The sequence below is a fragment of the Oncorhynchus clarkii genome, chromosome 2, assembly GCF_045791955.1.
Source record: "Oncorhynchus clarkii lewisi isolate Uvic-CL-2024 chromosome 2, UVic_Ocla_1.0, whole genome shotgun sequence".
NCBI classification, from domain to species: domain Eukaryota; kingdom Metazoa; phylum Chordata; class Actinopteri; order Salmoniformes; family Salmonidae; genus Oncorhynchus; species Oncorhynchus clarkii.
Window position 1 is genome coordinate 76352595 of NC_092148.1, and position 12064 is coordinate 76364658.

General features: G+C 43.2%; 1 protein-coding gene across 3 annotated transcripts; it reads left to right on the forward strand.

The window, feature by feature from the left end:
- Nucleotides 1-1152: 1152 nt before the first annotated feature.
- LOC139373856 (mitogen-activated protein kinase 12-like) lies at nucleotides 1153-11853 on the forward strand. 3 transcript variants are annotated; one of them, XM_071114952.1, is made up of 12 exons: nucleotides 1153-1402; nucleotides 3537-3666; nucleotides 4146-4204; nucleotides 4414-4525; nucleotides 4654-4683; nucleotides 6597-6644; nucleotides 7013-7127; nucleotides 8452-8523; nucleotides 8763-8842; nucleotides 8941-9019; nucleotides 10633-10806; nucleotides 11285-11853. In XM_071114952.1, exons 1-12 carry the CDS (start codon nucleotides 1284-1286, stop codon nucleotides 11350-11352), a joined length of 1086 nt encoding a protein of 361 aa, XP_070971053.1. In that variant the 5' UTR covers nucleotides 1153-1283; the 3' UTR covers nucleotides 11353-11853. The 3 variants fall into 3 exon arrangements, with proteins under 3 accessions (XP_070971053.1, XP_070971045.1, XP_070971061.1); XM_071114944.1 differs by lacking the exon at nucleotides 11285-11853 and having other exon boundaries at nucleotides 10633-11022; XM_071114960.1 differs by lacking the exons at nucleotides 8941-9019; nucleotides 10633-10806 and having other exon boundaries at nucleotides 11285-11579.
- The last annotated feature ends 211 nt before the right edge of the window (nucleotides 11854-12064 follow it).

Below are 12064 nucleotides of genomic sequence, written 5' to 3' on the forward strand. Positions count from 1 at the left end.
TTAGCTGTTCATATTATTGAAAAAACCATTCCATTAAAATTATATTTTTGGAAGTTGGAAGGTTTTACTCGGAGGTAAAAAGGAAAACTGTGTGCACTAATCAGAGCTCAAGTCTGTTAATATTGATCAGTTGGAGCTTTTCTCTCAAAAGAAAGGAAAAAACGTTGATTATAATAGAACAGACTATCTATCCTAAAGTTATAATCCCTCACAAAAGCCAATGAGATTCTTACATTATCGTTTTTATTTCTTTGTTATTAAAGTAGATATGATATTCAATATATTTTCTTCTGAGAGCTTCCTCTATATGTGAATTGTAGTCAGTAAACCAACAAAAATCTATATTGGCTGTTGACACTTTATGCACACCCATGCATAGGCCTACATATGCACAACAGTATAGTCTACATTGATTTATATTCCAGCTTGTCTCTTCATGTCTAGGTTATGTAACATTGCATGTGAAGTATTGATGTTGCTCATGTTAAACAGTAAATAATAGAGCCCGCCACACCTACCATAAAATATATTTTCTTTGTTTCTTTGCAGAAATGTTCAGAAAAAAGCCGAAGCAATTTTATTTAACTATTTCAAGATATGCTGTTTCTTTCTCCCAAACATGTTGGACAAGTTTGTGCAGTGTATCCTGGTATTGTGTATATTATGTCTGTTCCTCAGGCCTACACACAACTTTTCGAGTCTCTCCAACCAACCTTGGCACTGTGGGAGGAATGTCTGTACCCTTGTGGACTCCTCAATGCACATGTCCCAGCAAGCCCTGAATACACTACACTGTAGGCTACACCTCAACATGGCCAATGCAGAAAGACATATAAAGGAGCAGCAACATCAAACAGGCCTGTAAAGATTTAACTTACACACAGTCATACTTGTATTCTGTCCTGGGTTTGACTTGTATACAATTGATATTCTGATCTTCCAGGTTATATAGTTATCTAATAATAGGGTGCTTTCTTGAATCTATCTTCTACTCTGCAGACATGTGAAAATGACAAACTTGTCACCGTTTATTTGTCCAAACAGAACTCATACAACATTAATCAGCAGTTATATATATTGTGCACACAGCAGTGGATGTTTTGTCACACCACGCTTCATAAGACGCGGGAGTGGCTGTGCTCTGGTTGACCCCTGCAGGCGGCGCCTAGTTGCGCGTTACGAGAATTTCAAGAACGCATAGGTAGGACAATGGGTGTGTAAACGAAACTGGGAAATCACCTCTTGGGACACATTGTGAATTTGTTAAAAAGTGGTCAAATAAGATGTCGAGCCGGACCAGACCTGGCTACTGTCGCCAGGACGTGAACAAAACCACCTGGGAGGTACCGGAGCAGTACCGGGAGCTGAAACAGGTGGGGACGGGGGCTTACGGTACAGTCTGGTAAGTGTCGTGGCAACTGGGGTCGAAAGAGATGTAACAACTAACGTAATGTATGTCTTGGTGCACTTTCACATAGTTTAGGCTATTCTAAATGTTATAGACCTAAAGCGGTGTGGTTCAATTTCGCATGTGACTAGGTTTTGTTTGTTCTCAGTTCGAGAGAAAACAGCACCTCTTGAGTTTCACGCCAAAGCGAGGGGCACTTCCTTATTTGAGGGCAGATTTCTCTGTATCACCTCAACCCATTTTGACATTTCACAGCCTTTTTGCGTTCTCATCTCACTGGTCTTTGGAAGTGCTCATCTTGAATAGGATACTCATTCTAATTATGTAGGCTAAACTACAGCCTAGAATAGAATGGCAATATGTATGAAACTCAAATTAAACTAAGTGTGTATTATTCCTACATCACTAAAAAGTTAAACGCTCAGAAACAGATCTTTAAATAATATACGCATGGCCATTGCACTGTAGTCACATTACCTTTTTGTGACTGGCAGCATAGGTCCTTACATTCAGTACAACAGTATGAGTCATAATGCATATAAAAACTAGTGGTCAAACAGGGAAATGGTTCTAATCGTTTTTGCAACATTCATTAAAAAAAATATTATATACACTGCTCAAAAAAATAAAGGGAACACTAAAATAACACATCCTAGATCTGAATGAATGAACTATTCTTATTAAATACTTTTTTCTTTACATAGTTGAATGTGCTGACAACAAAATCACACATGGTCAATGGAAATCAAATTTATCAACCCATGGAGGTCTGGATTTGGAGTCACACTCAAAATTAAAGTGGAAAACCACACTACAGGCTGATCCAACTTTGATGTAATATCCTTAAAACAAGTCAAAATGAGGCTCAGTAGTGTGTGGGGCCTCCACGTGCCTGTATGACCTCCCAACAATGCCTGGGCATGCACCTGATGAGGTGGCGGATGGTCTCCTGAGGGATCTCCTTCCAGACCTGGACTAAAGCATCCGCCAACTCCTGGACAGTCTGTGGTGCAACGTGGCAACATTCATTTAGTGGATGGAGCGAGACATGATGTCCCAGATGTGCTCAATTGGATTCAGGTCTGGGGAACGGGCGGGCCAGTCCATAGCATCAATGCCTTCCTCTTGCAGGAACTGCTGACACACTCCAGTCACATGAGGTCTAGCATTGTCTTGCATTAGGAGGAACCCAGGGCCAACCGCACCAGCATATGATCTCACAAGGGGTCTGAGGATCTCATCTCGGTACCTAATGGCAGTCAGGCTACCTCTGGCGAGCACAAAGAAATGCCACCCCACACCATGACTGACCCACCGCCAAACCGGTCATGCTGGAGGATGTTGCAGGCAGCAGAACGTTCTCCACGGCGTCTCCAGATTCTGTCACGTCTGTCACGTGCTCAGTGTGAACCTGCTTTCATCTGAAGAGCACAGGGCGCCAGTGGCGATTTTGCCAATCTCTGGCAAATGCCAAACGTCCTGCACGGTGTTGGGCTGTAAGCACAACCCCCACCTGTGGACGTCGGGCCCTCATACCACCCTCATGGAGTCTGTTTCTGACCGTTTGAGCAGACACATGCACGTTTGTGGCCTGCTGGAGGTCATTTTGCAGGGCTCTGGCAGTGCTCCTCCTTGCACAAAGGCAGAGGTAGCGGTCCTGCTACACGGCCTCCTCCGTGTCTCCTGATGTACTGGCCTGTCTGCTGGTAGCGCCTCCATGCTCTGGACACTACGCTGACAGACACAGCAAACTTTCTTGCCACAGCTTGCATTGATGTGCCATCCTGGATGAGCTGCACTACCTGAGCCACTTGTGTAGGTTGTAGAGAGTTGTCCAGAGTTGTCGACTGGCTGAATGCCAAAATGTAACAAAAGATCAACTCAGCCTTCCAATGTGGTTCATTTGTATTTGTTGTGAGTTGTACTACAAAGAAGCATCACTTTCTATGTTTGGCTGGGAAATGGTGTACAGGCGGTGGGAAGGGATGTTTAAAAATGGAATTAACCTGATTCTGCAATTGTATAGGACTCAAAGCTTAAATTAAAGTTTTAAATCACTTTTTGAGGACCTTGTACTTCTTTCTCTCTCCCTCCAACACCTCAACCTCATCTCCATGTCTGTCTCCAGCTCTGCGGTGGACTTCAGGACAGGGACCAAGGTGGCCATTAAGAAGCTCCACAGGCCCTTCCAGTCTGAGCTCTTTGCTAAGAGGGCCTATCGGGAGCTGAGGCTGCTCAAACACATGAAACATGAAAATGTAAGACCTGCAAGCCTATAGTCCAAAATCAACTCTTATCCTGTTTCAATGCATTACTTTAGTCCTTGAGGTTTGTTGTCCTCAAGGTGTTTCCCACCCTGAGTGACATGAAGTAATTGCAATCAAGTAGGACAGCTGGTGTTTTAATAATAATATCTTTTTTAAACTTGCTCACCCACAGAACAGCAAAATAACACTGAAAATTATAAATATTTCAACAAGAACATAACTGTATATTAATATCAATCTCTTCCCGTTGAGCCAGTTACCGAAAGGTCGCTGGTTAGAATCCCTGAGCAGGCTAGGTGAAAAATCTGTCAATGTGCCCTTGAGCAAGGCAATTATCCAGAGTGACTTACAGGAGCAATTAGGTTTAAGAACATTTGTTTAGTGACTTACATGTAAATGTAGCCTATAATATATTAAATACAACCCTTATTAAATACCTCGAGTTGTTTCTGTTCTCACCCTGGGACCAGGTTATTGGCCTTGTCTATGTATTCACTGCAGACCTCTCCTTGGACAGATTCCATGACTTGTGAGTACACTTGTGTTTTCATATTTGGGCACAATAGCTCACGAACCTCAAGTAAACTTAAACAGGAGACACAATATCCACATTCCACCCATTGGCTTTTTAGCCAAGTCTTTGTTCCATCTTTCCTCTTTATGTTGGTTGGTTATTGTGAAGATAATAGACATTTTAGTCTCTCGGAATCTGTCCCTCCCTCCCTCGCTGTCTCTCAGCTATCTGGTGATGCCCTTCATGGGAACAGATCTGGGGAAGTTGATGAAGTTACAGAATCTCTCGGAGGACAAAGTACAGTTCCTGGTGTATCAGATGCTGAAGGGACTCAAGGTGTGTCTCACATAGCTACAAACAATCTCATAGATACATATTTCTACACATACAGTCCATAAATACAACTTGATTTGACCCTACTGCTGTATGTTATTGATGGAGATTGTTGTCGTCTTTTATTACAGTATATCCATTCTGCTGGCATCATTCATAGGGTGAGTGGATCTCCTTTTTCCTGTGTGTATCAAATCAAAGTATATTTGTCACGTGTGCCGAATAGACCTTACAGTGAAATGCTTACTTACAGGCTCTAACCAATAGTGCCAAAAAATAGGTAAGTAAAAAATAAAAACAACAGTGAAAAATAACAGTAGCGAGGCTATATACAGTAGCGAGGCTACATACAGACACCGGTTAGTCAGGCTGATTTGAGGTAGTATGTACATGTAGATATGGTTAAAGTGACTGCATATATGATAAACAGAGAGTATCAGCCGTGTAAAAGAGGGGTTGGGCAGGGGGGGGGGGACACAAAGCAAGTAGTCTGGGTAGCCATTTGATTACCTGTTCAGCAGTCTTATGGCTTGGAGGTAAAAACTGTTGAGAAGCCTTTTTCTCCTTGACTTGGCACTCTGGTACCGCTTGCCATGCGATAGTAGAGAGAACAGTCTATGACTGGGGTGGCAGGGGTCTTTGACAATTTTTAGGGCCTTCCTCTGACACTGCCTGGTGTAGAGGTCCTGGATGGCAGGCAGCTTAGCCCCAGTGATGTACTGTGCTGTACGCACTACCCTCTGTGTTGTGCTGTACGCACTACCCTCTGTGTTGTGCCTTGCGGTCGGAGGCCGAGCAATTGCTGTACCAGGCAGTGATGCAACCAGGCAGGATGCTCTCGATGTTGCAGCTGTAGAATATTTTGAGGATCTCAGGACCCATGCCAAATCTTTTTAGTTTCCTGAAGGGGAATAGGCTTAGTCGTGCCCTCTTCCATGGCTTTCATGGCTTCTGGTTGGGTTATGTATGTACAGTCACTGCGGGGACAACGTCCTCGATGCACTTATTGATAAAGCCACTGACTGATGATGTCAATGCCATCGGAAGAATCCAGGAACATGTTCCAGTCTGTGCTAGCAAAACAGTCCTGCAGTTTAGCTTCTGCTTCATCTGACCACTTTTTTATAGACCGAGTCACTGGTGCTTCCTGCTTTAATTTTTGCTTATAAGCAAGATTCAGGAGGATAGAGTTGTGGATGGATTTACCAAATGGAAGGCGAGGGAGAGCATTTGGTAGATCTGATTTAAGTTTCCCTGCATTAAAGTCTCCGGCCACTAGGAGCGCTGCCTCTGGTTGAGTGGTTTCCTGTTTGCTTATTTCCTTATACAGCATCTGTCTGTGGCGGTAAATAAACAGCCACGAAAGTATTGCTGAAAACTCTCTAGACAAGTAGTGTGGCCTACAATTTATCACAATATACTCTACTCCCCCCCCCCCCCCCCCCCTGTCTTACCAGAGTGTGCTGTTGTGCTGTTCTATCTTGCCGGTGCAGCGTATATCCCTCTAGCTGAATATCCATGTCATCATTGAGCCACGATTCCATGAAACATAGGATATTACCGTTTTTGATGTCCTGTTGGTAGGATATTCGTGATCCTACCTCGTCTAATATATTGTCCAATGATTGCACGTTGGCGAGTAATATTGACGGTAACGGCAGATTTCCCACTCGCCTCCTGCGGGTCCTCACGAGGCATCCCTCTCTGTGTCCTCTAAACCTGCGTCTCCTCCTCTTGCAAATTATGGGGATGTTGGCCGTGTCGGGTGTTTGGAGAATGTCCTGTGCTTCCTGCTTGTTGAAGAAAAAATATTTTGTCTAATCTGAGGTGAGTGATCTCTGTCCTGATATCCAGAAGCTCTTTTTTGCCCTAAGATACGGTTGCAGAAACATTATGTACAAAATAAGTTACAAATAACACAAAAAAAAACACATAATAGCACAATTGGTTGGGCGCCTGTAAAACTGCTGCCTTTCTTACGGCGCCATTTTCACACGCGTGTGTGTATGCACGAGCCTGTGTAATGCAAGTGTGCGGCCCCGCAAAATGACCCACTTAATGTTTGTATCTGCAGGACCTCAAACCTGGGAATCTGGCTGTTAACCAGGAATGTGAGCTCAAGGTACACAGTCACACACACAGTGCTCTGAAAACCTAAATAAACATTCCACCATTGTGTCCAGCTCCACTGTCAATAACTCAGTCTGTGGCTTAACGGCCTCTGCACAGGCCAACAGACAACATTTCACTCTGTTGTCATGGTTTGATGTTTGAGCACAGTTTTGCAATAATAATAACTTGCATAGTATTTAGTAGTCATAAACTGTCCCATTGATGTGCAATTTATTATTAGTAGGACTGATTTTGTAGATAGCATATGATTGTGATACAGTATGTGGTTGTTTTACCTTAATTGAATGAAGAGCGTGTCTGCTGAATGACTCGAATGTAAATGTGTTGTCCAGTAATAATAAAAGCATGTTGTGTCAGATCCTGGACTTTGGGTTGGCGCGGCAGGCTGACAGTGAGATGACTGGCTACGTAGTGACTCGCTGGTACAGAGCCCCAGAGGTCATCCTCAGCTGGATGCACTACACCCAGACTGGTCAGTACACTATGCAAAACTAATCTTAATTGGTCCAGGATTTGTGTTTGTAAGCCACTGATGGTTAAGGCTAATACTGGGATACATACAATTGATCCTAGATTGGATCCTCTACAAGGATGTAAAGTAATCTGAGTGGTCTACGTAGATGACCGTGTCTACTGAATGCATTGCATACTGTATGTAGTGTACATTGAAGCCTATGGATGATGGTAGAATGTCCATTAGTTGGTGCTCTGTTCTGTATTTTTTTCTGGTGATAAATGCACTCAAACATGGTTTTATCAGCTCTGAACACCAGTCATGTTAATTGAGGTCCTTTCTATCAAAAACTGTATATTCATGACAGCTTTGTCAGGAAACTTAAGGAGAGAGATGCTGCTTACAAACACAGCAAGGTGACCAGGGACAATTGTATGGTTAAACAGTACAGATATGACCTACGGACGACGCAATCGCCATTACACTGCCCTCATCCACCTGGACAAAAGGAATGCATATGTTAGGATGTTGTTTGTCTGCAGCTTGGCCATAGTGCACTCTAAGCTCACCACAAAGCTTACGGCACTGGGACTGAACTCCTCTCTATGCAATTGGTTCCTGGACTTCCTGACGGGCCGTCTTCAGGTGGTAAAGGTAAGCAACATTACCTCCTCCGCACTAATCCTCAACACGAATGCGTCCTCAGTCCCCTCCTGTACTCCCTAATACCCACGACTGCATGGCCTCACCCAGTTCCAACTTGGTGGCGGCACGACAGTAGTAAGCCTGATTACCAACAACAACGAGACGGCCTACAGACACACACTGACAGCGTGGTGCCAGGTAAACAACATCTCCCTCAATGTCAGCAAAACAAAGGAGCTGATTGTGGACTTCAGGAGGAACCACGTTTGGCACGCCCCCATCCTCCTCAACTGGGCCGCCGTGGAGATGGTCAAAAACGGCAAGTTCCTCAGCAGTTTGAATCGGTCAAACCACACAGACACCTTGGTGCAGAAGGCACGATATCGACTCTTCACCCCCTGGAGGCTGAAGAAATGTGTCCTGTCCCGATGGCCTTCAGTGTTCTACAGTATCACCATTGAGAGCATTACCCCCCCCCCCCCCAAAATGAACATTTACCCTGCCCCTCCCCCAATGTATATTTATTGTTGTAAATATATTTTTTCATTCACTTCTCTTTTTGACCTGCACTGTTGGAGCTCAGAGTTTAAGAATTTCACTGTATCCTGCAATTACATCTGCAACCCTGTTCATGTGACTAATAAACTCATCTAATGTAATCAGTTAACAGTATTCTCTCCTTTTCTTCTCTTCTTAGTGGACATCTGGTCAGTGGGCTGCATCATGGCAGAGATGCTGTCGGGAAAACCACTGTTCAAAGGCAATGACCGTATCCTGATTTGACGTGATCTGACCTGCCCCTGAGCCTTCCCATCCACTGTTGCACAATACACTTATACAATTCTATTACTGTGGTTAATGCGGTTTATTGTGGAATCATTCGTGTTTCCATTTGTACTTTTCAGTTTACCTGACTATAACTAGATTATACCCCAGGTGGTTCTGTTTCACCTTTACTGTAGATATTATGTGTTCACTATGTAGTTTACCTTGACCTGTGGAGCACAGACCTGGATCAGCTGACTGAGATCATGAAAATCACCGGGACGCCCACTCAGGACTTCATCACCAAACTGCAGTCTCAGGATGTGAGTCATACAAGTACTGTACTTACAGGCCAAACACATACTATATGCCGACATACACAGTGGCCTTGATTTAAATATGTTGACATTATATTTCTCAGGCAAAAAACTATGTCAAAAGCCTTCCCAAAGTGCAAAAGAAAGACCTTCAGGAACTCTTTTCCAAAGTCAACCCACAGGGTAAAACTATCACCATCGCATATAGTGAATCTGCAGAATCCCATTGGCATGACTTCTGTGTGCTGTCTTTCTCTGTCTTTATCTCTCTGTTTAGATGTACAGTGGGGCAAAAAAAGTATTTAGTCAGACACCAATTGTGCAAGTTCTCCCACTTAAAAAGATGAGAGGCCTGTAATGTTCATCATAGGTACACTTCAACTATGACAGACAAAACGAGGGGAAAAAATCCAGAAAATCACATTGTAGGATTTTTAATGAATTTATTTGGAAATTATGGTGGAAAATAAGTATTTGGTCAATAACAAAAGTTTATCAATACTTTGTTATATACCCTTTGTTGGAAATGACAGAGGTCAAACGTTTTCTGTAAGGCTTCACAAGGTTTTCACACACTGTTGCTGGTATTTTGGCCCATTCCTCCATGCAGATCTCCTCTAGAGCAGTGATGTTTTGGGGCTGTTGCTGGGCAACACGGACTTTCAACTCCCTCCAAAGATTTTCTATGGGGTTGAGATCTGGAGACTGGCTAGGCCACTCCAGGACCTTGAAATGCTTCTTACGAAGCCACTCCTTCAATGCCCGGGCGGTGTGTTTGGGATCATTGTCATGCTGAAAGACCCAGCCACGTTTCATCTTCAATGCCCTTGCTGATGGAAGGAGGTTTTCACTCAAAAGCTCACGATACATTGCCCCATTCATTCTTTCCTTTACACGGATCAGTCGTCCAGACGGGCCTGGACATGTACTGGCTAAAGCAGGGAGACACGTCTGGCACTGCCGGATTTGAGTCCCTGGCGGCGTAGTGTGTTACTGATGGTAGGCTTTGTTACTTTGGTCCCAGCTCTCTGCAGGTCATTCACTAGGTCCCCCTGTGTGGTTCTGGGATTTTTGCTCACCGTTCTTGTGATCATTTTGAGCCCACGGGGTGAGATCTTGCGTGGAGCCCCAGATCGAGGGATATTATCAGTGGTCTTGTATGTCTTCCGTTTCCTAATAATTGCTCCCACAGTTGATTTCTTCAAATCAAGCTGCTTACCTTTTGCAGATTCAGTCTTCCCAGCCTGGTGCAGGTCTACAATTTTGTTTCTGGTGTCCTTTGACAGCACTTTGGTCTTGGCCATAGTGGAGTTTGGAGTGTGACTGTTTGAGGTTGTGGACAGGTGTCTTTTATACTGATAACAAGTTCAAACAGGTGCCATTAATACAGATAACGAGTGGAGGAAAGAGGAGCCTCTTAAAGAAGAAGTTACAGGTCTGTGAGAGCCAGAAATCTTGCTTGTTTGTAGGTGACCAAATACTTATTTTCCACCATAATTTGCAAATACATTCATTAAAAATCCTACAATGTGATTGTCAGGAAATTTTTTCTTCTCATTTTGTCTGTCATAGTTGAAGTGTACCTATGATGAAAATTACAGGCTTCTCATCTTTTTAAGTGGGAGAACTTGCACAATTGGTGGCTGACTAAATACTTTTTTTGCCCCACTGTAAGTATTCCCTCTGTTCTGTTTAGATGTATGTATTCCCTCAAAGTGTATTGAGACTGTGATGATGTACTTTTAAATGACATTTTACTTGATTTTATTCAATATCTCTCTTCGTTTCATCTCCAGCGGTGACAGTTATAGAGTGCATGCTGCTGCTCGACCCAAAGAGAAGGGTGATGGCGGCAGAGGCCCTCGCCCTGCCATACTTCTCAGAGTTTAGAGAGCCAGAGGAGGAGACTGAGGCCCAGCCTTATGACCACTCGGTAGACAACTCTGACTTGTCCCTGGAACAGTGGAAACGTAAGGAGGAGGGGAGGGGTGTATTCATTAGGCACCAAACAGAAGAAAACAGACTGAAACGGGGAGAGATTACCTGAACTTGTCCAATAGCAACGATTGTTTTTGTTTTCCATTTGCAAAACATTTGCTACTGTGTGCCGTAATCAATACAACCCAGGACAGAGGGGAAGACGTGTTAATAGGGACCAGTTTGTTTTCATTGGTTAACATTATTACATTAAACCATTATTGAAGGCATTTTTAAAGGATATCCAGTGGTCTTGTTTGGTGTGAAAGTCGTCACGCTGTGCAGGCCTCCCTGGAATAGGGACTTATTTTTTTAGAATGTTTGTGTTGCTGATGGATTTTACAGTGAGCTACTGCAATATGCACATTTGCAGGATTTCATTCTCTACAATGAATTTCAATGAAAATCCTTCTATATGTAAACACTGTTATTTATGTCTTCTCTCTTCCTCCTCCATTTGTTTGTTCACAGGTCACACGTTCACAGAGATCTTGTCTTTCCAGCCCCAAGTGGTTGAGTCCAGGGAAACCGCACTGTAAGGTGAAACGTCACACATGGAAACCAACCCCCATTCTCAGACTGTAATGTTTGTATGGGTTTACTCCTCACGTGTGTATATTTTCAGCTATTTTCATACCACTCTTGTTGGCTCCTGGATCAAGCGCTTGTCAAGACAACGATTTTTGTCATTTAGGATAAGACGTTGTTTGTCCTTTGACTAGAATTCTAGGACGTTTCCGTGTGTGTGTAGCTGTGTAGTCTAAACATGTCTGTGACCCCTACTGATGTTTCCTTAATATTGTCATTTCCTTTTATCACCTTAATGAACAATGGTACAGGTCCAAACATCTGAAACCATTTACTAAAGTGTGAGCACAGCAGCAGTTATTTGATGACACAGTTTGCAGACACATAAAAACCATTGGTGGTCTGCAAAACGTTGCACATTTTTTAAACTTAAAAAAAATATATATAAGCCGTTTACTGTAATTTTGCTTACATTGGATATTTATTTTTTTATTAAAACACCATTGTTTAAAGACGTGTTTTTTTCATGCCTGTATTGCTGCTTTCAAGATTGGTACAATAAGGAAGCTTCTTACCCCCCAATTATGGTCATTTCCTATCAGATAACAGTAGAGGGCAGCACCTTCACAAAAACAGATGTTTTCCAGGACAGACGTGGCTCCCAGTATAATTGTACTCGACAGTTTCCTCTTCATTTCTCAAACATAATGAGTGATATTCTGT